Source organism: Schistocerca piceifrons, chromosome 3, assembly GCF_021461385.2.
Source record: "Schistocerca piceifrons isolate TAMUIC-IGC-003096 chromosome 3, iqSchPice1.1, whole genome shotgun sequence".
Lineage (NCBI taxonomy): Eukaryota > Metazoa > Arthropoda > Insecta > Orthoptera > Acrididae > Schistocerca > Schistocerca piceifrons.
The window spans coordinates 493,732,722-493,760,291 of NC_060140.1; the positions used below are offsets into that span (position 1 = coordinate 493,732,722).

At 40.6% G+C, this 27,570-nt stretch overlaps 1 protein-coding gene across 1 annotated transcript in view; it reads right to left on the reverse strand.

The window, feature by feature from the left end:
• Positions 1-386: 386 nt before the first annotated feature.
• LOC124789572 (gamma-glutamyl hydrolase-like) overlaps positions 387-27,570 on the reverse strand; it is a 79,387-nt gene continuing 52,203 nt past the window's right edge. Inside the window, exons 5-7 of the mRNA XM_047256977.1 lie at positions 24,336-24,442; positions 24,019-24,247; positions 387-585 (exon numbers count right to left, since the gene is read on the reverse strand). Of these exons, the coding sequence (XP_047112933.1) occupies positions 461-585; positions 24,019-24,247; positions 24,336-24,442 (461 nt within the window). The 3' untranslated portion in view covers positions 387-460. The remainder of the gene's footprint in view (positions 586-24,018; positions 24,248-24,335; positions 24,443-27,570) is intronic.

Below are 27,570 nucleotides of genomic sequence, written 5' to 3' on the forward strand. Positions count from 1 at the left end.
CGCGAGGCCACCGCGGCCGGCTGTTAAATCATACATTTGGGTTCTGGAAGGACAAGGAACAAGTGAATGTAGTGCACGAACAGGGTAGCCAACTGTGAGCATGAAATATTTTCACAAATCAGCAAATTAGGTTTTTGAAACTCAAGAAGTTGACAGAAGGCAAAAGGGGGATGTGGCAACATGTGCCACCCTTCAAGTAAATGAATATTTAAAGCCTTTAATGGATAAAATGCCCTCAGAAAACATATTTCTCTAGTAAAATACACTCCAAGGAATATTTATGAGCAAAAAATTTTTTTATATTTTTCACCCTACAAAGGTACAATCAACCCTTAAGAAGATAATCTTACCAGCAATTAGCAATAAAGGAGTATTAGACAAAATAGTGACTTGCTCCATCTCATCTCATTTATTGACATATTATTCTTTCAGAAATGTCGGGCGAGTACACCTATAACTGTTAGTAATCAAAAAAATAACACTGTTCATAGATAAGATGATCACCTGTATATGTAGGAGTATATTTATAAATAAGTGCAGACTCTTCAGATTCCACCGATGGAAAGCTGTGAAAGTTCTTACGAGCTGAAAATAAAAGAAACAGAATACTGTTAGATAGTGATTTATCTATATACCTTTATGATGTGGCAATTTCTTGGAAGTAAAATGCATATTGCTAAAATGGAAGCAACATTAGATACTGTCCAACAAGTGCATAACTTTTAGTTTGTATAATTTTATTCATATCGTGAGCTGCAACAGGTAAGAGAGTAAATCTCTATTGCTTTCACAATTAATTATGGTCACATTCATAGTTGCAAGTATTTGTGCAATCTGCACAACATTATAATTTGAATAATTAGGTTAACTTTTAATGTGAATGCTAGGTGTCAATGGTAAGAACCATCTTCCTTCATCTATATCCTTACAAAATATTGTACAACTGTTTTGAGACCTTCCAACTTAAATTGTAGCTGCAAGGAAATGCCTTCCATATTCTTGAAACACAGATAACTTTAAACTTTAAAATTATTCATCACAGCAATGTCTCATCCCAGTAGTATTAACACCCAGTGCTGCTGTCATTCTTTTGTTGCTCTTTCCGCCTCCAGAACTTTGTTCTCCTTAACACAATATTTTTGAAATATTTTTACAAGAGAAAAATTTTTACAAGAGAGGTTATGATGCTTTTTTATCTGAACCAACCTGCCATTCAATGGGCCAAATCACCAGCCTTGAACTTCAAGGTGGTTTCAAAGGCCTTATTTCACATAACATTTCATCTATAATTAAGTTCCCTCCTTTCTTTCCTTGTAACTATTCTATTTCTTGCACAATTACTCTTCCTCTGCCAACACAGAAAAAAAATTAGCTTTTGCATTCAGAAAGGCCCGCATATTTTTCAACATCTCGTTGGAAGATGGCACCAAATATATTTCTTTACCATGTTAGACCGATTGTCTTTGACATTGCAAATAATAATAAACTTCTGCTGAACAGTAAGTTTTCATCATTTACTAACCATAATAACTATCATACACACTGGGATGAGTCCTCTTGTTTCAGTTTCATCATAAGTAAACTTTGAGATATCAGACTTTATGACCTATGTCAGAAATCAGGCATGCAAATTTGTGCAAAAACTGTCACCTCAATCTCTGCATTCTTATTAGCTTACCACTTCAATTCACCCGTTTCTTCCTGCATATAGAGGTCTTTCATAAAAAAGATGTAAGTTCAGACCCTTTGTAGGTTTTCTCAACATACCACCTAATTTCAAGGATGACACTGTTTTAAACCCAAGCTTAAATGCATCAGTATGCTACATGTAAAGACTTCATATCATGATCATTACACAGGTTTACTCAAGTACATTAATTTATCTGTGAACTTACTGGAACTGACTATGAAATTATCAACCTAAACGCTAAGAATTATCTAGTGACCAACAGGATCAATTGCAGTGATTGTCCTTTATTCTAATAGCAGTTTAATATTTTGCACTCCTACAGCATCAACTGTACACCGACCTGTGCGCCAACAGAAATAACAGGCAGCAACACATCTCCAGGAAGACAGAGTTCAGCACCCCCTGTCAACACTGACTTAACCAGCTGCCCATCGCTGGTCAGGTCCAGTTTGGTCACAGGCCACAATGCTGAGTAATACAAAGACGATACTTAGCATGCACTTTGTGAGTAGTAATAGTGCATGAAAGTAATTGCATGTAGTAGGCACAGGAAGGGCATCAAGCAAGTCAAGGCACTTTATAATGAGAAGTAAAGATATGTTTCTCACATTTTTGGAAATATAGTGATCTATTAATTTGAAAGTGCTATGTCCAGATCATTCTGGATTCCTGCAAACGGCCAATGCAACTTCTCTCCTTCCTTGTTTGTGTCGGTGCTGCCTCCCACAGAAGCTGACACTACACCTGGCACCACGGATTGCAGAATCAACACTGTTTTCACTCTTCGCCACTCTGTCACAGAGTGTCACTTATATTTCTCTCTTTTCTGTCAGTGGAGCTTTGCTATTTATTGTGTTTTTTCTTGCAGACTAGCTGCAATACTACTGCTATTCGTGTGCTTGCCTTGCTTCTAATTACTTTGTCACGGCGCTCCTCTCATTAAAATGGCCTCTAACTCACCTCCTGTAACATCTGTGTCTATACCTCCAGCTGCTGCTGGCTTTGATCTAATGTAGATTTTTCAGTTTCCAAACCAGAAAAGTCACAGTTGATAATTACAGTCCAGAAGCTCATTAATGCACAAGCTGCTGCTGCTGCTGCATCAACTCCGCCACAACAGCCAGTCACATCCATGGCACTGCCTCCGTGCATTCCACTGTTATGTGCTTTCATTGAACAACAAGAGGAATGGAATGAGTTGTACATTCAGTTCAATGCTCACTGTGCTACACATCAAATGCAAGATACTGTCAAACTTCCTTACTTCTCGGCAATGGCCAACACACAAGTATACCGCCTTGCTTGAAAGTTATTCAGAACTAGTAGGTCAGAGTTGCTAGTTTCTGGAGTTTCAGTTTTGACCCTCACTACACAATACGAGAATCAGGTACAGGTTGCTGCAGCTCGTTACAAGTTCTTTCAGTTGTGGAAAAAGCTAGAACAGCCATACCATCAGTGGGTCACTGAACTTCAGGGTTTGGCTAGACAGTGTCATTTTCAATGTAGCTGTAGATAGTACTATACTGACACAATGATTCATGATGCAATTATGTACAATGTGCCATACAGTAGAAACCATGAAGAAATTCTCAAAATTCTAATCCTACTTTGAAATAGGTGTTACAAATTATTTAACATCAGGGACTCATGTGATAGTGCCATGGGAAACACTGAGGTAGCTCCTGTCTTCAGTGAAATGCCCAGAGACAAGCACGTGCAGCCTTGCGACCAACCACCACACACAAAAAGACCACTGCGCTGTGACAGAGTAAACAAATGTCAATGCATGTGTCTGCAGTTGAATCATGTTCCCATTGCTTTTCTGTGCATAAAAAAAAAAGACTGCCCTTCGCGGAACGCGACTTGCTTTGTACAGTCTGCGTGCTTGTAACAAGAAAAGAACTCTACCTGTACGTGCAGAGCACTTCTCACTCAGTGAGTGCATTTTCATTCTAAACCAGCTACCGGTACTAGTAATGGCCAAATTCAGGATGTACATTCACCCTACCCAAGTGCTGTGTGATGGCAGTCAAACAAACTGTTTCTGAACTTAGACACTGCCCGATGTTGTGTGCAGTTTCAGGCCGCGTGGTTTGAGACACCATGTCACGGATTGCGCGGCCCCTCGCACCAGAGGTTCAAGTCCTCCCTTGGGAATGTGTGTGTGAGTGTATGTGTGTGTGTGTGTGTGTGTGTGTGTGTGTGTGTGTGTGTTGTTCATAGCATAAGTTAGTTGAAGTTAGATTAATTAGTGCGTAAGTCTAGGGACTGAGGACCTCAGTAGTTTGGGGTCCCTTAGCAATTCACACACACACATTTGTAATTTCAGTTAGACATCGGCATTGCTTAATCATGCCTCTTAAGAACAGTTGGGCTCACCACAGTTGACAAAAATTTGCACGCATCTTACTGTGTGTAACAGTCACGACATTGCTTGCTTGGTACATGCAGTTTGCCTGCCACATTCCACTCTCACACCAGAACAGTGACATTTTGCATTTGTGAGACTTTGAAAATGTTTTTGAGTTAGATTCATTTGATTTGTTTCGTTTCCGTATTCAGGACAATGTACCTTATTTCTACATCTACATCCACATATATACTCTGTTAGCCACCAAGCGGTGCATGGCAGAGGGCACAATTCGTGCCAAAGTCATTCCCCCCCCTCCATTCCATTCGTGGATCACACAAGGGAAAAATGACTGTCTGAATACCTCAGTACAAGCTCTAATTTCCCTTATCTTTGAATGGTGATCATTGCATGATTTGAAAGTTGGTGCCAATAATATATGCTCTACATCCTCGGCGAAGATCAGATTTTAGAATTTAGAGAGCAGCCCCTTCCATTTAGGGCGTCAGCTATCTGCAAGTGTGTCCCACTTCAAACTTTCTATGAGATTTGTAAAGCTCTCACGATGGCTAACTGTACCAGTCACTAATCTTGCTGCTCTTCTTTGGACATTCTTAATCTCTTGAATCAGACCCAACTGGTAAGGGTCCCATACAGACGAATAATACTCTAAGACTTTAATGTATTGTAAGCAATTTCCTTTGCTGAAGGACTGTGTCACTTCTGGATTCTACCAATAAACCGCAATCTAGAGTTCGCCTTGCCTGTTACTTGTGTAATCTGATCATTCCATTTGAGATCATTTTGAATAGTCACACCCACATACTTGACGGATGTTACTGCTTCCAAAGATTGGGCATTTATTTTGTACTTGTACATTAATGGGGATTTTCGCCTTGTTATACGCAGTAGGTTCCACTTACTAATATTGAGAGATAACTGACAGTCATTACACCACGCATTTATTTTCTGCAAATCCTCATTGATTTGTTCAGAACTTTTGTGTGATGCTACTTTCCTGTAGACTACAGTATCATCAGCAAACAGTCTAATGCCACTGTCAATACCATCAACCAGATCACTTATGTAAATCGTTAAAAGCAGCGGACCTATAACGCTGCCCTGGGGCACACCTAAAACTACGCTTGTTTCTGTTGAAGTCACCCCATTCAGGACGACATACTGCTCTCTGTCAGTTAGAAACTTTCTATCCAACTGCATATGTCATCGGATAGACCGTAAGCGCACACTTTTTGGAACAAGTGACAGTGCGGAACTGAGTCGAACGCCTTTCAAAAGTCGAGAAATATGGCATCAGTCTGGGAGCCGGTATCTAGAGCCTGTTATATATCATGCACAAAGAGGGCCAGTTGTGTCTCGCATGACACTGTTCCCTAAAACTGTGCTGGTTTCTGCAGATGAGCTTCTCAGAGTCTAGAAAGGTCATTATGTCTGAACACAAAATATGTTCCATGATTCTACAACAACTTTCAACCAAAATGACAGTGCTACTCAATAGACTAAGGGGTTTCCCAATTTATTTTCTGGCAGACCTGGCACAGCAAATAATTTTGTGGCACACAATAGTGAAGGACAATGCGCAACCTATGTTTTTTCTGGCGCGTCCCTTCCCTCATGCACTTGGAGACAAAGTTGCAAGTGAACTTAAAGAATGGCAGGACTATGATGTTATTGCTCCTACCCACCCTATTCAATGGGCTTCTTTCTTAGTAATCTTACCAAAGCCTTCTAGAAGACTTTGTTTTGTAGGCGCCCCGGTGGTCCCGGTCGCCTAAGGTGGATTGGATGGCCCAGCGGTGACCTCTCCAGTTGTCAGGATGCTAGGAAATGACTGTGGAAGTGTCAGAAACGCCAAAGAAACATTATTAATTCATAACACCTTTATTCCTGCCGAGTACAATGTGGCCCGCATAACACAGGCTGGCTGAGCTTGGTGATATCAACGACCTTCCCCGAGTCCTCACTGACTCGTAGCAATGACACCAGCTCCAGGCCGCACAGTCTTGCTAGCGCAGCGCTGCGTGCTGTGACGTAGCGAAGGAATGTCCTTACTTCGTATTCCGGCCGCGCGTGGCTGGTGGCGCCCGACTGGCCGGCCAGCCGGCTTGGCTGCGGGCAGCAAGCTACTGCGCGTATGAGGCTCCGGGTTGGAGTCCCGGCGCTGTCGGCACTAGAGGCGTTCTCGTAGTGCGGAGTGTACTCTATCCCACGCCGTCTTCTTCCCTGCTCCTCCTGGTGGTTCGCCCACAGTGGACAGGCGGAACAGGCTGCAGTCCCCCAGCGTCGTCGGCTCACCCAGTTGTGACGGCGGATCCACAGGGCCTAGGTCCCGCACAATCTTGACGACGGCGCACTGATGCGGTCAGCATTGGCAGCGAGTGAGTCTGCCGCAATGTGTGCTAATCCTGAGTTGATGATTGACAGCAGCAGCAGAGAGGACCAGAGCTGGTACTGTCCCCTCACGTCTGCTGCTGGATGGGCCGCCCTTACTGCAACATCTCCTTAATAAAGATTAACATGTCGATCACCGAGCTGAGCGCTACGCAGTGACCCAGTACACATCTTACTGCAAGTCTAACTGCGAGTGCCTTGTTGCTGTCAAAGGTGGCGTATTTAAAGGAAGCACGAGCGACATCCTGATGTCATGCTCATTTGTAATGAATGCATTCGTTCCACTTATACTGCTGATTCATCTGTCGTACTCACCCCTTAGGTGTTCTTGCAACAGAGTTACGTGTTGTTACGGCAGACTTACGTGAAGTTCTGTAATGCAGTACAGCTGACGCTATACCTCTGTCTTGCACTCTACGAAAGTCTCCGTCTAACACAAACCCGCGTGTTAACCAATTCTCTCTCGCCTATTGTGTGTAACCAGGCCATTGCCCCTGCGTGATGACACATTCCAATATATGTGCAATACTCCTACCTCTTGGCTAACCTACTGCCTCTGGCTCTCGGCATAGGCAACGAAACTTTGACAATATTCCACATCTCCAACTCTTTACAATTCTACGACACGACAGTTTTTCTGTTGACTTTAAATCCACTGTGCATCCATAAACAATAACTAATACTTATACATTGTCTTGCCCTGAGAAATTTAGGAGAGGCTCACTGCAGGCCACTACTTATCAAAAGCTAACTTCCCCGAAGCGTATTTGTAAATTCTGTTAGATGAGGAGTCTCAGAAAGTGTTTGTGGTCAACACACATTTAGGATTGCTCAGATTTCTGCACTCACTCTTTGAACTGTCAAAGGGTAAGTGCAGAAATCTGAGCAATCCTAAATGTGTGTTGACCACAAACACTTTCTGAGACTCCTCATCTAACAGAATTTCAAATACGCTTCGGGGAAGTTAGCTTCCGCACCTGCCAAATTCTTACGCTACTTCCAACAGCTTACTGCAAAAGTTTCATTCTATTCAAATTACTTAGACGACTTTCAGCTGCAGGTTTGAAATGTCACCTGGGCAAATGTACCTTTTTTCAGACCGAAATTCAGTACTTATGACATGCTATTAATCGCCAAGGCATTCATCCCATTCAGCTACATTTGCTGGCCAGCCAGGACTTCCCTACCCCAAGGAATGTGACGGAATTGCAGTTATTTTTCAGGAAGATGACATATTATATCCAGTTTATGCCCAATGCAGCCCAACGAGTGTGTCAGGAAGCATTCCAGAAACTTAAAATGCCTTATTGAGTGAGGGACACATTGTTCATTTTGATCCCACTAAGTCTGTAGTTTTGGCAATGGACGCTTCTTCATACGAAATTGGAGCTATGCTTTTGCACAGATTTGGTTAATAGGACAGGCCGATTGCTTTTGCTTCCAAGCTATTGACCAAGACTTAATGTAACTACACCCAAATCGAGAAGGAAGTGCTCGCTACTATTTATGGCATGACAAAGTTTCAGCATTATCTGTTTGGTCACATGTTTTACCTAGTGACAGACCATAAGCCACTTCAATCTTTCTTCAATCTGCCCAAATCTGTTGTGCCACACATGGCTAAGAAGCTGCAATGTTTGGCTTTGTTATTGTCATAGTATCAGCCCACCTTGAAGCATGTAAATGCTGACAACCTTTTTCGCCTTCTTGTTGGTCCTGATTCCGAATCCTATGCTACTGCTGTAGCTCATTGTTAGATCGAAGTGCAGGACACTGAACTTCTACAGACTTTTCCACTGCACTGTAGGAAAATTGCACACGCCATGGAAACAGACCCTGACTTGAACTTTTTGTTGTACTACATCCATACTGTTTGGCCTTGTTCAGTGAAAATACATTCAGATTTCTTTTTTGTGCCGATATTTTGCTCTTCGGCATAGCCTCTCCATCCAGCACAGTGTGATTTCATTGCAGATTTACTCTGGACAATTGCATGTGCTTATTCATAAAGGGTTGCAAAAAGATGTGTTGCGATCGCTCCACCAAGGGCATTGGTGAATTGTACACACAAAACAGTTAGCACGTCTGCACTGTACATGGCCAGGCATGGTGTTGTGCTTGTGCTGCAAATCTATCGGCCCCACCACAAATGTTTTCAGGTTGGCCAAAGTCTCCATCACTATGGCAACAAGTGCGTGTTGACTTTGCTGATACTTTTGGAACACTAGTTGTCTTATTGTTGCGGACTCTTTTAGCAAATATCTGTTTGCAGTGCCCATGAACTTGACTACATCATGTAGTATCATTCAGGCTTTGTCATCTATCTTTGCTTGGATTTTTTTTCCCTGAAGTGTTGGTTACAGACAATGGACCACAGTTTATGCCTTAGGACTTTGAACAGTATTGTACAGCCAATGGTATCACTCACCTTACCAGTGCTCCGTTTCATCCTCAGTCAAATGGAGAAGCTGAGCAGTTTGTACATTACGTTCAAGCAACAGATGAACAAACTACATGCCTCCCACACATGGCAACAAGCACTGCTGCTCTTCCTCGCAATGTACCACTCACAGTCCTGAGACGGCCCATCACTCGCGGAGCTTCTACATGGCCAGTGTTACCATACACTGCTCTAGTTGTTGCACCCACTGCAGTGCACTGAGCCCCCCACGCTCTGCGAATATCACTTTGTGCCTAATGATTCTATTCTGTTCAGAGTTGTTAGTTGCACCGGATACTGGGAGAGAAGTTTGGGCACTTGCATGTATGTAATTCAATGACCCACTGGGTTACTGCACTATCATCAGAACAAGATCCATGCTTCTCGATTGTGAGACATGCTTGTCGATTGCTAGACTATTTCGCAGATTTTCTGTTCCCAGATTTGCATCCTACAAGGATATTGCGGCCAGTGCAGACACTGCTGGGAGCCTTCTCTTCAGCAATGCCTGTGGAACCAATGTAGCATTTGCCACTGCAGCAGCTCAACTTTCCAGTGTTCATCACAGCAGCCGCCATGGAGCCGAGTCCGTCACCACTGCCATCAGCATCACCACCACCATTGTCATCGATCTGTTGTATTGATCTGTACTCATGTTGAACCACACACACTTCCGCTGAGGACAAATTGTAGACAGTGTGCCCTGTATGAGTTTGCATTTGATGAACTACACGTGCTTGTCAGTCATGATAAATGGTGAGCATCTCTGGAAACTAAACCAGGCTGTGCTGGATATGGGTTTGGCATACACGAGGTTGCTGACCTAAGATCTGGTCATCACTGGTCTTCTGCTCCAGTAAAATCTGGAAATGCATTGAGCACAGTAGTTAACATTGTGTTTCACAAAGAGTGAGGCTCTTGGCTGAACTCCTTCTCTGTTTCTCATCAGGCCAGCTCAGGAAGAGCGACATTCCCCTCAGAGTGCAGGGCGGATGTTGGGGCGCAGCCAGGGACGTGGTATCAGTCCCAGTTGCACCTCCCAGCTCTTCATGCCACCCAGCTTCCTCCCTCCCCCTGTTGTCATAAAATGGCTCCCTACACGACAACAGTGTGGCAGTTTGGGGTGGAGGAATGTGCAGTCCCAAAGCTTCAACTGCATACCGATCAGTGCAGAACTGCAAAGCGGCAGCAAGAAGGCACTGACCCGCATGCCAATGCGGAACACAGAGTTTATTACCCCCTGTCAAAATGATTTAACTAGCTGCCCATCACTGGTCGGGCTCAGTTTAGTTGCAGACTTCAAGAGCATCAGTACTGAGTAATAGGAAGATGATACTTAGCGTACAGTCTGCAAGTAGTAATAGTGTATCAAAGTAACTTCTTGTAGGAGGCTCAAGAAGCACAACAAACCCCTTCATAACGAGAAGTTAAGTTATGTTTCTTTCCCTTTCAGAAATAAAATGATCTATTAATTTGAAAGTGATGTGTCCACATAATTTTGGATTCAGTGGCACGAATCTCTCCATCCTTGTTTGTGTTGGGGCTGACACCCACAGTAGCCAACACAATAAATACATACATGTCAAATATTATAGGAATAGATGCAGATTCCCGAATATGTTAAGCATTTCTTCAAATATAGGTTTTAATTTATGTAATTTGTAGCTTCAAATCTATGTTTTAGAAGTTAACTTTTTCTGAAAAACAGTGTTTATTAAAAACAAGTTTCAGCTACATTGTCCTCATGGCAATTTCACTAGGACCAACATAAACATTTCTGAAAAGTCGGAATTCCTTAAAAGCAGGTTTATTAAGACAGTATTTTACTGTATTATCTCCTGCGTTTGCAGGCAAGAAATAATGACTGGCTGAGATCTCAGTACATGGTCTTTGCAGGACCAGTCACAGTTACAGGCGACTATTTCAGCTTCCACAGACTCAGTTGAGAAGTTTTCAGTATTTAACTTTTTTAATGACAGGTATCAATGTTGATGCTAATACTGGAAACTTAAATGTCTAGCTAAATTTTGTACCTTGAGCATAGAGTATCCTCTTACTTGTATAACGGGCAGTCAAATGAAAATGAGACTGCCTATGGAATCAGGATTATACCCCAGTGTGCATCTCTTCATCCAATGGAAATTAACAGTTATGAATGTCTTACTTCAGGGCTCTAAAAACATGGAAGTCACATGGGGAGAGATTGAGACTGTGTAGACTATGTGTAAGGGCTTCCCATCGAATCTTCTGCAGCACTGTCAAAACAACCTGCCAACAAAAGTCCCACTCCCATATTCCCAAGGTTGTTTCAACTACACTACAGCAGTTCCACTGGGAAGTTCTTACATACCCTCTGTACAGTCCCGATCCTTCCCCATGTAACTTCCATATTTTTGGAGTCCTGAAGGAAGACTTCCATAGCTGTCAATTTGTTTCAGACTAAGAGGTGCACCCTGGGTATAATCATTGTTCCATAAGCAACCACAAACATTTTTTCTGTGAAGGTGTTGACCATCTTGACTCACAGTGGGATAAATGTACAAACACTTACAGTGGTAACTTCACTTTTTTCCATTTATCTCATTTTCACTTAATTATACTTTATTTCAATGAAAACTGAACAGTCAGGACTTCATACTGCATGATTCCTAAATTCTGTAGGCATACCAGTGAAGAACAGGATGCAACTGTTTCATACACAACTCTCCCACAGATCATCTGGTCATTGCACAGTACAACAATGCACCCACACTTCTGGCATTTGAAACAGCTCAATAATCTGGGGACACAGTGTCACATCTTAAAGTCAAGGGAAACAAGCCTGAAATGTCTGGATAAGACAGGTGAACTGAAAGTAACTATAAATATGTTTTTAAGCTAGCCACTTATATTCATGCAATTTCTCACTCCTGTTACGCCTCCTTCTTCTCAACTGACTTTTAATTTTTAAACATCTATCCACAGTAGATCTGTCTAAATGAAACAACAACATTCTTGCTGAAATTATGTCCTGTGAAATATTTTTTGCAATTTGTAACAGTTGGACTTGCAGAGAAGTAGATGTTTTTGCCAGAAGTTTATGACCTCTGTAACATACTCGATGTTGTGCTATAGTTCATAGCTTTTTTAGAGCTATCTTTCATTAAGGAGTATCCTCTAGGGAATTTGGTCAGATTTTTAGCTATCAGGCCCATCCCAGTGGGAAAGTTTTCAGTTTGTTCACTTCTTATGTTCCCAATTGAAGCTAGAGAAAAGGAGTGAACTCAGGAAGAGTCCTGCCCAGTAGGTTTCCACTAATGACTGTTTCATCTCAACAAGCACACAGGCCATCAACATGCAGCTCACCATGAAACAGAAGGGCTTTTAAAACAATGTTGTGCTATATGATGGAGTTCAGCCAAGAGCCTCACTCTTTGTGAAACACAATGTTAACTACTGTGCTCAATGCATTTCCAGATTTTACTGGAGCAGAAGACCAGTGATGACCAGATCTTAGGTCAGCAACCTCGTGTATGCCAAACCCATATCCAGCCCAGCCTGGTTTAGTTTCCAGAGATGCTCACCATTTATCATGACTGACAAGCACATGTAGTTCATCAAATGCAAACTCATACAGGGCACACTGTCTACAATTTGTCCTCAGTGGAAGTGTGTGTGGTTCAACATGACTACAGATCAATACAACACCATACAACTCATATAGATATCCTGTCTGCTGAGAATACTTTCAGAGATGTTACATTACACGCAAAACATATAAGAAAACCATTTTATTGAAGACATAATACTTGATTTTATCCATGACATAAGACAATTACCAGTAAGCCAGTGTTCAATTTTTTGTTGAACCCCTGTATAACATAATAGAATTAATGAAAAGGTCACTTCTGCTGCTCTGTAGAACTTTATTAAGTGCATTACCAGTTTCGGCTTTTTTGTTAAGCCATTCACAAGTGGATCTGAAAAGTGGAGAAATAAAGTCCAACAGTACAAGGACAAGTTTGATAGATTTGAAGCAAGTTTGATAGCTTTCTTGTCTAATGATGTCTTGAAAACATGGTTGTCTCAAGGCTAGTTCAAGACAGTCTTGAAACAACCATTTTCCTGTGTCATCAAGATTTTAAATCTGCCAAACTTGCACTTACATCTTTGGACATTACTTCCCCGCTTTTCAGATCTATTTGAGAAAGGCTTAACAAAAAAGCTGAAACTGGTAGTGAACTACATACAAAGTTCTACAGAGCAACTATAAGGGGATTTAAATGAAACCCGGTCACTAGTGTAAAGTAACGGTCACAATTTTATCAACTCAAAAATGTAGTTATATACAGTACATCATCATCACCAGTTATCTGCTATATTAGCAGCTCCTTTGCCTCTCCATTTTCTGCGATCCATTGCTTCCTTCTTAAGGCTGCTGTATGTTGTACCGTCCATCATGTCATCCAGTATCTGGAATCTCTTCCTTCCTCAATTCCTTTTCCCTTCCACATAACCTTCTAAAACTGTTTTTATCAGTCGGTCATTCTTTCTTAATATATGCCCAATCCAATTTCTTTTTCTTCTCTTTATTACATCCAGTAACAGTCTTTTCCCTCCCACTCTTCTCAGTACCTCTTCATTTTTTACTCTGTCCATCGAATTTATTCTTTCCATCTTCCGCCATGTCCAGATCTCAAAAGCCTCCAGCCTTTCTCTGTCTTTTTTCCTCATAGTCCATGTTTCAGCGCCATATAGAAGAACACTCCATACAAGACTTTTATGAGTCTCTTTCTGAGTTCTCTGTCCAGACCGCTGCAGAATATTCTCCTTTTCTCATAAAATGCCTCTTTTGCCATTGTTATCCTCGTTTTAATTTCTGTGGTGCACTTCCAGTCAGTGTCTATCCTGCTTCCAAGATACTCAAAATTTTGCACCTGTTCTAGTGTTTCTCCATTCAGCATAATTTTTATTTCCTTATTTCCTCCTAGTGCCAATACTTTTGTTTTATTTGTGTTAATTTTCATTCCATATTTTCTTCTGTTAGTTGCAATGGTGTCCACCAAATCCTGTAATTCTTTTTCCCCTGTGGCTAGAAGGACCATGTCATCAGCAAATCTCAAACACCCTACTCTTCTTCCTCCAATTTCTACTCCTTTGTCATCTAATGAGCATTTGTCAATCATATTTTCCAAGTAGAGGTTGAAAAGAGTAGGTGATAAACAGCATCCTTGTCTTACTCCTTTTCCTAGTCTGATCCAGTTTGTACTTTCTCCTCTCACTTTAACTGAAACTTTTTGATTAAGATATAATGAGTTTATAAGTCTGCTGGTTTTCCAGTCCACTCTCTTTTCCCTCATTATAGTCGCCAGCTTGTCCCAAACCACTTTGTCAAATGCCTTTTCTAAATCGATGAAGCACATATATAGGTCTCTTCCTTTTTCAATAAACCTTTCTCCCAAGATTCGTAGGAGCCCTATTGCATCTCTGGTGCCCGTATTCCGTCTCAAGCCAAACTGCTCCTCGCCAAGATTCTCCTCCATTACTTTTTCAAGTCTTTTATTAATTATTCTTAACATCACTTTGGCTGCATGTGAAATGAAGCTGATTGTCCTGTGCTCGCTGCATTTCTTGGTTCCTTGTTTTTTCAGTGATGGAATCATTACTGTTTTCGGAGAGTACACATATACAGTACACATACCCAAAAATAGTCACCAAAACTGTCGGTATATTTATCCCATTGCGACACTAGCCAGTCGATTCCATCCTTGAAGAAGCTAGTAGGCTGCTGTTGGATCCAGGCCTGGACCCAGTCACACACTACATCGTCTGTTACAAATCTATGTCCGCGAATAGCTTCTTTTAGAGGTCCAGTCCCATGAAAGTCACATGGTAAAGGGTCGGAGCTGTACGGTGGATGTTCTAGCATTTCCCACCAAAACTGTTGCAATGTCGTCTTCACCGCATTGGCCGTTTGTGGGCAGGCATTATCATGCAGGAGGATAATGCCATTGGGCAACATGCTTCAGCATTTCGACTTGATGGCTCATCTAAGGTTCTGTAAAGTGGCTTGATGACGCTGGGCATTGACGGTGGTTCCCCGTTCCAGGAACATGACAAACAGTGGCCCTTGTGGTCAAAAAAGGAAGACATCATGACCTTACCAGAAGTGGTGTGTATGGCCTTTGCTTTCTTTGGAGATGGTGAAGTCGCATGTTTCCACTGCTTGCTCTTGACATTTGCTTTCTGGTTCAAAATGGTGACACCATGTTTTGTCACCTGTGACAATACATGACAGAAAGCTGTATTCCTCCTCATGATAATGTTGCAGATGACTCAAAGACAGCACCATTCAAGTATTGCGCTGTTCGGCAGTCTGTTGGTAGGGAACCCACTGTGCACAGATTTTTCAAAAGTTCACGTGTTGATACATTATGGTGTGGGCAGTGCCCACGCTAATACCCAGTAACCTATGGATCTTATCCACGGTGATTCTGCGACTGTCCAAGACTAAAGCATTCACTTCCGCAACCATTTCCGGTGTGATGATGTGATGAGGCTGTCCAGTACGAGCATCACCTTCCAAGGACTCAGGCCCCTCAAGGAATCGTTTGCACCATTCCACAACACTTACAGACTGTACTCACCATACACAGCCTTCATACGTCGATACATTTCATGCCCTCCAACTCCCTCAGTCATCAAAAATTGAATCACTCCTCATTGTTCCTGCTTACTCGCCTGAGTGTTTAGTAGTGGATGATAACTTGTGTGACCACCTTCTTTTCAGGGTGAAACCACACTGACACTTTGCAACATCAAACGGTACGCACATTTCAGTCTCTCTACCAATAGATGGTGCCACCATGCCCGCAGTTACATGGTGCCACCTTACATGTAAGGCAAAGACAGATGCACTGACCAGGTTTCATTTGAATGAACCTCATAGAACAGCCTTTTCATTAATTAATGAACAGTTGCAGAATGTGCCATCCCCTGGAAATTCGACAAATATTGAATGAATTAGTGTAAAGTGTTGTGCTCTCAAAAAGGGCATGTGAAAGTGACAGTAGAATCACAGAATGTGGAAAGTAATGTCAGAGATTATTGGCTGCTGCGCTCGACAGAGAGAACATCGCTATACTAGCGTATCTGTTTAAATGATGGAAATATTGACTTGCTGAAGCTGTGTGTATCATGTAAGTGTGTTTAAATAATATATCAACTGTTAATTTCAAGTTGTCATGGTTTCCTTTACCTTCACATTCCGCTTGTGATATGGAATTAAATAATAAGAATTTTTCTCCCTTTGCAAAGCTCTGCAATTGTTGGTTATGGGCCATCAGCTGCTATCATGCCAGAACAACTTCATTTCAAATATTACGGGCTTCACCCAATAAATAAAGAAGCACTATTCATATTGTTTAAGAGAGAAAGCAATACCTTTTTCTTTTCTTTTTTTTTTTTTTCAAACAGAGTATTAACTGAAATAATCAATTATTGACAATATAATTTAAATGGATAGATAAAAAATCTACTCACAAAAAGGGAGCAGGAGAAACACACACACACACACACACACACACACACACACACACACACACACACACAAGTTTAACTCTCCTCTGACCCAGGGTTCCAGATAACTTTTCTGAACTGTACCCCTTTTCCTAAATCTCTCCAGTCCTATTCCTTCACCCCTCTTCTGTCCCCTTCAACTCTTCTGCCAGAAGAAGGAGCCACAGGTTCCAAAGGCTTGTAAAAGTTAAACCTTTGTGTGTGTGTGTGTCCTCCTGTCGCCCTTGGTGAGTAGATTTTTTTTATCTATCCATTTACATTACAGAGCATTAACTGAAATAGTTTCTTTCATGAGAATATGTAACATTCCAATCTGGTTAGTCTTGCTATGAAATAAATTCATAAAACAATCTCTGAACGAACCTATATGGTAAACTAATGGATTAATGACCCATTTGAAAGCATAAAGTAATATTTTCAGTCAAAGGTCAGCATATGTTCCCTATAAATTTCTTTAGTTACGTTGGTGTATTGTACTGGTGGCTTCTTCCATAGCACAAAAGTTTATGCCAGGTAAAGTATAGTGCTTATTGCACACTGTGATTAATAGCAGTGGGTATGAGACTTACTTGCAAATAATGTTGCATATATTAAAAACTTTAATGAATTTTTTTGCCTAAGTAATGAATGATTATTATTCCTGGTTGTTGCTAACTGCCCATTGCTATGAGTACTTCTATGCATAACTTGATGCAACTAATCTTATCATGCTGAGCAGTGGCTGTGAGCCTGAAATCGAATAACCTTGCAGAATTGACTATTTGTTGCTGTCAATAAGCAGAAATGGGAAGCAGCCAGTACAAGAGAACATGGAGGAACACATAATGGAATGCCAACTATGAGGACAGCAGAATACAATGTAGCAAATAGTACAGGAAATAAAGGGTGTCTGCACAAACCTGTGTGCCATTTACCAGTGTACATAATGTCAAAGAGAACTTCAGTTGGTTTCATGTAACATAACTTGAAAAAAGAACATGTAGTACAGAGTCTTCAATTTGTAATGCTATTTTCATTGGTGATAATGATATTTACTGTGGACCTGTTTGTGAGCAATGACACGAATTTTCACCTGAATGGTTAGCTGCAGGGTTTAGAAACATTTAACTCATTTGAAGTGCACAAAATGTCTTTGCTCTCCGAAATTAATTAGCATGTGTGTCATATCACCCAAACATGTTGTCATCATACTTCTTTTAAAAATGTTGTGCACCAACAGAACAGCAGAACAATTTGTGCACATGTTGCAAAGACTGTTTCTTCCAGAGTTGTGGCATTTTGTAGTTCCAGTAGGATGGACTGACAAGGGACACCATTTGCATAAAAATTAACTTCCTAAAGATGAGAACAAAAGCAGTGCTACTGAGCTTACATCTGACATGTTATGAAGTAACTGGTCACAAAGGGCTATAATAGCTGTCAGAAAAGGAATCATCAAATGAAAAGCATTATATTCACCAAAATACTTTCTCTAGCAGCAAGATCTCTTTTGTGAATTTTCGCACATCAACAAACATAACTGTAATTTGGTACACATTTTATATAAGTGGAAATATATTTCATACTCTTGTTAAATTGTCTGAAAATAGTTGGAAGATCTTGTTCAAGATTTCATTTCATCAAAAAAAAATTTATTTCTTAATTTCTATGAAGGGAGGTCATAAAATTTCTACCTCTGACTAAACTAATGTCAATATTTGAAGGTACACATATGCAATGGAAGCACAGGTTTTTTTCTGTTGTTCATGCAATTCTTTCTGCATTGTGTTCCTTGGCAGACTACTGTAGCAAAAGGAGCAAGTACATTGCTGTGCTGAATAATTTGGTCACATGTGCAGTCATTAGCATTTACAAAAGAAACTGACAAAGTTAGTTCAAGATGAAATGGAGATAATGAATGTGTGTAATGCACAGATCCGTAAGACACATAATACAGTATCAGACCATTTCTACGGAAGCAACCAAGGATCATCACAACAGCTGAAGCTTTGGTGTTATACAAAAGCTTAAGAACAACTACTGATATCAAGTGTGGCATTAAAGAAGTGTGTCAATGAAATAGCTAAACCCCTTACCTATCTTACCGATTGCTGTGTTAATGAAGACATGTATTCAAGTGCCTTAAAAAATGAGTGTAATTCAGCCGATCCATACAAAGGGAAGTAAAGAAGTAGTTTCAAATTATAGACCAAATCACTAATTCCCACCTTCAATAAAATATTTGAAGCAGTTATCCTGTTACAACTCACAGCCTTTTCCTCAAGACATACAATGCTTATCCAGTCACAGCATGGATTTAATTCCCACCTTCAATAAAATATCTGAAGCAGTTACCTTATTACAACTCTCAGCCTTTTCCTCAAGACATGAAATGCTTACACAGTCACAGCATGGATTTAGGAAAAAACTAATTTCAGCCACTTCTCTTACCAGTTTCTTCCATGAAGTATACAGTAAAATAGAATTGGGTATCCATGCAACCAGAATGCTGCTAGACCTCAGCAAAGCTTCTGACTCAGTAAACCGTAGGGTTCTATTATTTAAAAAAATAAAAAAACAAAAAAAACTAAAAAAAAAAACATGCAAGCATATAATATCAATGATTCATCAATGAACCTACTAGCCACGTAGCCGATAAATTGGAACAGTGTACCAACCTTACATATCAAATTTATAATAAGGTTTTAACATTCAAATCCACAAGTGAAACAGTGACGAAGGGAGTCCCTCAATGCTCAGTTCTTGGCCCTTTCCTTTTTGTAGCATATGGTAATCATATTGTACACCCCTTTAAATCTCACACTGTAAATTATACTGACGACACCTCAGTTTCATTCAATGGCAAAGATTGTGAGAAAGTGGAATTTTCAACAACTAATAGGGTATTAGAATTAAATACATATTTCCTTGCACAAGGACTGAAGGCCAATGTAAGTAAATACCAGATGCTAATATTTGTAACTGGCAGCTCACACTAGGGCTGTTGACAAAATATGGACATATCAATAATTTTTCCAAAAAATGTCGATGTATATCGCCAATATTTCTTTCCCCAATATATCAATGTATCAGTATCAAACTGGCAATATCAAGTACCAATACTTTTATTTTATATTACATTTTTTAATAATTTTTGATAAATATTTGAAGTTATTCTTTTTAAATTGCAGTAGAACATAATTGTACTTCCACTGTGTGAAGGAGTCTTACTGCTTTTTGAGCTTCATCACATCCAAACTTTCTCTTTGACTGTGTGAAGGAAGTATATGTGGCACAAAAGAAGAAGACCAATTGCACTGGGTGGTGGTGGTGTCAATGGCATAACAAGATTTCCAATGTGAAAAAATAGCACGCCAGTTGCGTTAAAAAACAATTATTAATGCAACTAGTGTGTTATTTCTTCATATCAGCATTCTTTAAAAACAGTTGCTGAAAATTAGGAACAAAAATCTAAATGAAAAGATAGGCCTTTGCGGTAGCGCAGACATGTGAGGGGAAATGCTGATGATCAACACTCGGGGCTACCAAGAGAAACTGCAATTTTTGGCTTCACCACACATTTTTGATGCTACAACTGCTAGTTCACTGGCGTTGGCAGAAATGAAAAAGCAGGGAAGTCGACATGAAGTGTCCCAGACAAACCCACATGTATGTCCATCCTTCTGATTGGAGATTTGAGGGACTTTGCTGCTCACTTATGTAATAGAATGGAACACCTACAGTTGTCCTTACGATATTATTTATTTTATGACTACCAGTTTCAGTGCTTTAGTACAGCATCTTCAGGCCTTGATTGATGCTGGTGGCCAAAATCTATGAACTGGGTTTTGCAGACTACCTGTAACAACTAGTTGATGGTTGGAAAAATAACATTGTTGTTACAGGTAGCCTGCAAAAACCAGTTCATAGATGTTAGCCAATGATGACTCATATATACAATTGCAGTTAACCCTATCAGCTACAGTTAAGGCCTGAAGATGGCTACCGAAATGAGTAGCCATATAATAAATAACATCATAACTACGGCTGTAGGTGTCACATTTTTTACAAATCCTATAAGTGACAAAATCAAACAACAGACCCATGAGACACCTTTTATTGTGCCCCTTACATGGAATTACCACTTTTAGTAAAGTGGTTATCACCAAGTGTGAACGTGCATTGTTTTCCTTTCTCTTCTTGCAGTAAAGGGGATAGGCAGGCTGTAGCTTGTTGATGTTCAGAACATGTAATAATAAATCAGTATTTAAATATACATCTCTAAAACTGGAGGTATATTTACACTTAACGGCCAATATTTTTATAGACAGATACGTTGTTATTTCTTCCATCGATATCGATACTTTTTTTCGATATACTGAGAGCCGATAATGATATTTTTATAAACATTGATATATTGGATTCCCAATATTTTTTAAAATATCAACAGTCTTTAATATTTTTTGTGGGATCTAAAATTTAAAAACCTCTCTCACACCGGCCTGATTTAGCTTCACTGATCAGGATAGTAAAAAAACATGTGTATATTAAGGGAATTTTCATTCACAAAGCAGGCTTATGACATTCACACAGTTCAATACTGTTCTATCCTGATTAAATTGAGCTTAACTTAAATTCCATAAGGCAGTGAAGCAATTTCGAAGTCTCGGTGCGACGAAAATTGTCAGTCGATCTCCTGAAAACATTTGTAATAATTATTAACCTTCGGTGATCACATGGGGAAGACTGAAGATCTGCTGGTAAGACTGTTTTAGCCTATTTATTGGAAGTAATAAACTGGATATCTTGAGCATACAAAACAGCAGGTTCGTCCAGTGTAAATCAGACGTTCCCCACTGATCCCGTGCAACACAGCGTAGTAAGCAGACACTGTCAATAATAATCAGTTAAATAATACGCGAACACACTTACTTTAGTTTAGCTCATGTATTAAATTACTTATCATACAGAATCTCATCAAGATGGTGACTCGCTCAACAATACATACATATACGTCTTCGTTCTTTCACGGCTAATCGGCAAGATCTCCATCGTTCTTTTCATAAGAGAGAACAAAGATAGCAGAGAAGCTATTCCATGGAGTAAATGCATGCTCCAAGGAATAATAGGGCTTGAAACTACTTTTCATTGATAATCATCGTATACTAAAGTTTAGGAATCGGTAAGATAAGAACAGATATTTCGAGATATGTACTGAGTTATATAATTTATAAAATTTCTGAAAATATCGCGGAGAGACCGCTGCAAGAGACATTATAAGTCCTAGCTCACACCACTCATGCATAAATTAGTTATGAGGGATAATGGCAGAGGAAGTGAACAGCTGTAAATTCCTAGTGTCTATCTGGATATTGCTGTGTAATTATTTTCTGTCTGAACTGTCCAAAATGGTGCCCACCCACAGTCTGAAAACTGTATGTTATGGACAATCTGTCTCTATCTTACCTATTGCATGGGGTTGTGTTGTAGACATACACCTTAGAAGAATACTGCTGCTACAAAAAAAGAGTTACGGGTCACACAAGGACTGGGCTATAAAAGTTTTTGTCATGAAGTTTTCATACAACACAAATTCTTCACCATCTATTCTTTGTACCTCTATAAATTAATTACTCTTTTTTGTCTCTAAGGAAACTGAAGTAATTAAATATAGTGATATACATGAGCACAACATAAGGTTCAAAGACAAAGAATAAAAGTAAAAATGACAGACTGGAGCCTATGCACTAATGGGGTGATAAAATATAAGAAGCCACCACAGTGTCTGAAAAATAGTAATAAAAATAATTCAAATCAAAACTAAAAAAAAGTCTTAATTGAAATGTGTCTGTATTCACTTAAAAAATTTTAAAGCACAAAATATTGAGAGCCCACTGATGTGCTGTAACTTCATATGCAAGTTAGACATAAAATGTTTCAAGTGGTTTTATAAATCAGCAAGAACATTTTGATAAAATATAGAGTTCAGAATAAGTGGTAAATTAATGGTTTCTGTTGTACTAATATATTTAAAGATTGTTAAGTATTCTGTCAAGCATTATTGATTGTGTGTAATCACTACCTTAACACTAAGACCTCTTGAATTTGACATTTCCAAAACCCTTAATATTGATGACTAGATGCAAAAACAATTCAATAAATAAAGATCCACTACCAGCCAAACAACTGTCAGAAAGAGTGGTGTTAGTATAAGGTCAGTGCATAAGAACCTGAACGATCTACTGTACACAATCAGAATGTCAGCATGATGGGTTCCTTGTTTGTTAATGCTCATTCAAAGGTAGGAATGCTGTAGAAACATTGAGAACACGGAAGCACAAGGAAAACGAGGTTTTCAGCCATGTGATACTAAAGGACAAATGTTGGTTTCACAATTATAACCCTTAAACAAATAAAAGGTGCAAAATATTCCCCCTGTCAAAGAAGATTGGTTGTATTTCGGAGGAGACCAGACAGCGAGGTCATCGGTCTCATCGGTTTAGGGAAGGACGGGAAAGGAAGTCAGCCATGTCCTTTCAAAGGAACCATCCCGGCATTTGCCTGGAGTGATTTAGGGAAATCACGGAAAACCTAAATCAAGATGGCCGGAAGCGGGATTCAACCATCGTCCTCCCGAATGCGAGTCCAGTGTGCATCAAAGAAGACAAGGACAGAATTCTCTCCTGGAAACATTATGCTGCCCGACTCTTGAGATTGTCACTGACTATACAAAAAAGGAGCAGGAAATTACAACAGATAATTACAAAATATTCTGATTAATCTGTAGCCTGGGATCAAGCAGAAGAGTCAAGAAATGAGTGAGAAAGGTGTGCAACTACTGCATGACTATGCACCTGATCACCTTCACTCAAGAAACTATGACTCTGTTCACACTTAGTCTATGAGATCTTACCACAACTGCCTTGCTTGGTAGATCTAGCACCCAGTGATTTCAACCCTCCTGTTTTCTTTGCGTTACTTTTCCAGAGTCAAACTGGAGACTTCTCTTTTCTTCCATGTGAAGGTATGAACTTTACTAATAGCCTTCTAAAATATAAATCAAACTATGTCTTTCAACATTATTGCCCAGTTCTCACTCTTTCTCTCATTTTTCTGCTACTTTTCTTTCTCTCTTTCTTGTAAGCTTCATCATTAATAATCTCAAATTCTCTTTGGTCTTGATTTATTGTTTTATTTTATCAACCTCAAGTCCAATTTCTTCCTTGCATTTTTTCTGAACTCTTTTTTACTTTGCGTACAAAACCATTCTACCTCCACTATCATCTATGACAGGTTTCTGTATTCATTTTGCCCTAGTTCTCCTCACCCTTATTTCCCTACCACCTCCCACCCCTCTCAGACTACATCATTATCATGCTGTGATAAAAAGGTGGTTACATTGTCATCATTACTTTCATTGACAATGGCTACACCAAACTTACTTATAAAATCTAAATACACAATATTCTTCGTATCATATATCTTCATTTAAGTTCCAGAGATTTTTTGCTTACGTCGCAGTTTGTATCCTGTCCTTAAGTTAGTGCATGAGGTGAAAACAAATGCAAATAAATAATAAGAATTACTTACCTTCATTCACAAAAAAGTTTGCAAAGTACTGCATCGCAACCACTGCATCTGAACTATGGGGTATGTTTTTATTTGATTTCCATTCATATGCATTTTTTTCTGGATGAAAAATGACACCATAAAAAGGATACAGTCTTGACTGGATAGATGATATAAATTCCACACCATTTATATCATGGTTCACAGAGAGGACATGCCACTGCCCACTCAAGCCAAATTCCGTTAAGTTCTATAAACATAATACCAGAATATGTAAACATCACTATTATTTATATTAACAAGAGACTGAAATATGCTGTTTTTAGTACCAGAATTACCTTTCGAGTTACGCAGAAGTTGTGGTAATTGGCAGTAATATTCTGTGACCCAAGAGCAGTTATAACATTCTCTGGAGCTGCACCAAAAATGCTGCTTTCATTGAAATCTGCCACGAAAAACAAATGTTTATATGACAAAATGAATGTTACGTTATTTGGTATAATAATCTTCTGGTGGTGTAAAGGAGGGGTATGCATCAAGAAGAGGAGGCTGAGTATTAAGGATTAAGAAGTTTTTTCATATTATTGCGTATGTGCATTTAAGTTATGAGCAGACTTGAGACTTCACATCACAGTCTAATTGCAATTAGTAGAAACACAAACCACAAGCAATTTCAGAAGGGCCAACACTGAAACAGTGACAAAGTTACAATTGGCAACTGCAATTTAGAATAGACACACAGATGTAGACCACTCACAAAAAATCACAATGACAGTCTATTACACACAAGGTTCGTAGTTTTCATACTGGAGGGCACTGAGACATTTCTCGATGGGAATTAATCTAGACTGCAGCCTACACTACAGATCAGCCTGCTACCAAAACCAAGATTTCTGGGTGGGTGGGTGGGAGAGAGGGGGGGGGGGGGGGGGAGTGCGGATGTCGGGGTGGGCAATATCACTAGCCAAAAGATTTATTTAGAATCTGCACCGGTGTGACAATGTCACTAAACAAAAACAACACTGTCAGCACAAGGTACCATATGGGCCGATGGTGGTTTGACAACAAGCTGGGGAGTGGAGCTCTGCAAAAGGAAATGAAAACTCGCCATGTGAGTCAATCTATAGGAAAGCAGAAACCTGAAACCACATACAGATGTGTGTGGGGGTAAACACAACACACAACAGGCATGGAAAGTTGACGAGAGCACATAGAAACAGCACACAGCACAAGGTGCAAGGCAAGGCACGATACATGGTGGTTGAACACAGCATTACAACTGCCCCACTCAGCTGACTGTCACTACTTCCATCAGTAGGTCTGTCCAAGCATCACATGTGGCCCCAATGCTGCTACAATAACTACACCAGCTGATCCGCCTCCATCGTAATATCCACTGGCAGGGACACTAAATCACTCCCTTCTGAAAAGGCCGCGCAAGGCCAAAAATAGCCAGCTTAGGCCCCGACCACTGGTGCAAAACCGGAGAGAGTGCCAGAGACCCAGGCAGCAGATTGGCTACTGAAGAAGACAATGCCAATGCCACTGGCTCTGCCAGAGGGGCAGAAGGGTGCATAGGCAGAGGTAACAGTCAGTACACTGGTAGAGACGAGCCACATCCACAGACTAGGAGCAGGAGCAGGAGCAGGAGAAGGAGAAGGAGGAGGAGGAAGACGAGGTGGAGGTTGGGTCAGAGTCCATGGGCTCCACATCGGGAGACATAGGAGCAAGCCTCACTGGGCCTGAGACCACAGGCAAAGGGAGGGCACCACAGGGCATGGAGGAGATGGCAACAGGAAAGCACAATGCTGCAAATGGGAGCCAACACTTGGAACAATGCCGTGACCAACACTGTCACTGGGCTGACTGGAATACTGCCACAGTGATGTCCCAACAGGGCACAGGTACAACTGATTTGCATGAGAGGTCACCTGCACCCAACCAATGCCCTGCACAAACAACTGCCAATCTTTGTGATGCACCACAACACCTGGCATCCATCCCTGGTGCTGGCCTAAAGAACAGGCACAAATGGCAGTCCTAGGGGCAAAATGTGGCAGGCCACAGTTGTCCGGGACATGTGACTCAGAATGCAACAAATCCAGGAGCCCCAGTCTGGCTTCCATGCAAACATCCTGCCGAACTGCAACTGGTAATCACGTCACTGTGTATGGTAGCCAGAAACCTTGACAACACATCATCGCAGGAAGAGGCAGACACGACTTCTTCATTAGGATTTTGAACATACAGATTCCATCTACCAAGTTAGAAGTTGAGTGAAACAGGGCAGTAGTCAGATGCTGGATACTGTTATAGATACAAAAGTCTTGTAACTCCCACAACACAAACTGCTGATTGTTATCATACACTAGGTTCCTGGGGGATCCCTCGATGGCAAAAATAACTGACAATGCATCAACAGTGACAGTTGACAACATGGAAGACAGCTTGGTTACATACAGGAAATTTGATGAAGCATCAACCACCAACAACCACATGCTGCCCAAAAATGTACCTGCAAAATAGACACCCACCCCGTCCCAATGGCATTCTGAACAGTTAAGGGGAAAATAGGCACAGTGGCGAAAACTGGTTCTGCACACGGCGGTCAAGGGGAAAACTGGCATGGTGGCGCAGCCTGGTTCTGCGCACAGACTGCAAGCCTGAAGATTGAAGCTGCAATCGATCGCCAGCAGTAGACTTGATGTTACACCAATGCCTCCATATGAGTCATACTCCAGTGCGACGTATACAGCAACTGGAGTAATTGAGGATGCAGCATGGGGGAGGGCAACCATTCGACAGCACTGCTCCTCTGTCACAAGCATGAGGGCCCTATCGATGACTCTGAGTTCATCACATAAGAGAGAAAAATGTACACTGTGCTGGATCTGCACGCAAACAGACACACTCAAGCCAATCCACCAGGACAGCTGAAACAATTTTCTTATAAACTGGGTCAGCAGCTGTGTCAGTCATGACCTTTCACACTGTCCATGGAAAATCAGTTTGCTGCAAGGTATCATCCAGTGCAAACACAAGAGCCACCTTACGATTGAACTCTGGGTCAAGCTACACCGGTAGTCATGAAAGCACATTGGCATTTGCATGCTATACTTGGCATTGGATGAGTAATGTAATGTAACAATTACTGACAAAAAGGGACCACCTCAGAAATCAATGGGCAGTAATATCTGGTATCTTGGAACAAGGGCCATGTAAGAAAACCAGCATCTTATGGTCAGTGATGAAGCGTAACCTCCCCCCATACAAGAAAATGAGAAACTTTTTAATCCCAAAAACAACAGCTGTCTCATCCTTTTCCACCTGTGCTGCAGAAAGAGTCTATGAGGCACAAGTGATAGACTTTTTGGCGCCATTCGGATTCTGATGGGACTGAACTGCAACAAGCCATACTGGGAAGCATAACAGGCCAGGGTAAAGGTTTACTCAGTGTAAAAGAAGTCAAACAAGGAGCAGAGCTCAAACACTGCTTGAGGGATTGAAATGCACATTGACAATCTGCAAAAATATCATTACTTGATGTGTTCCAAAACAAAAATGTTACTATTT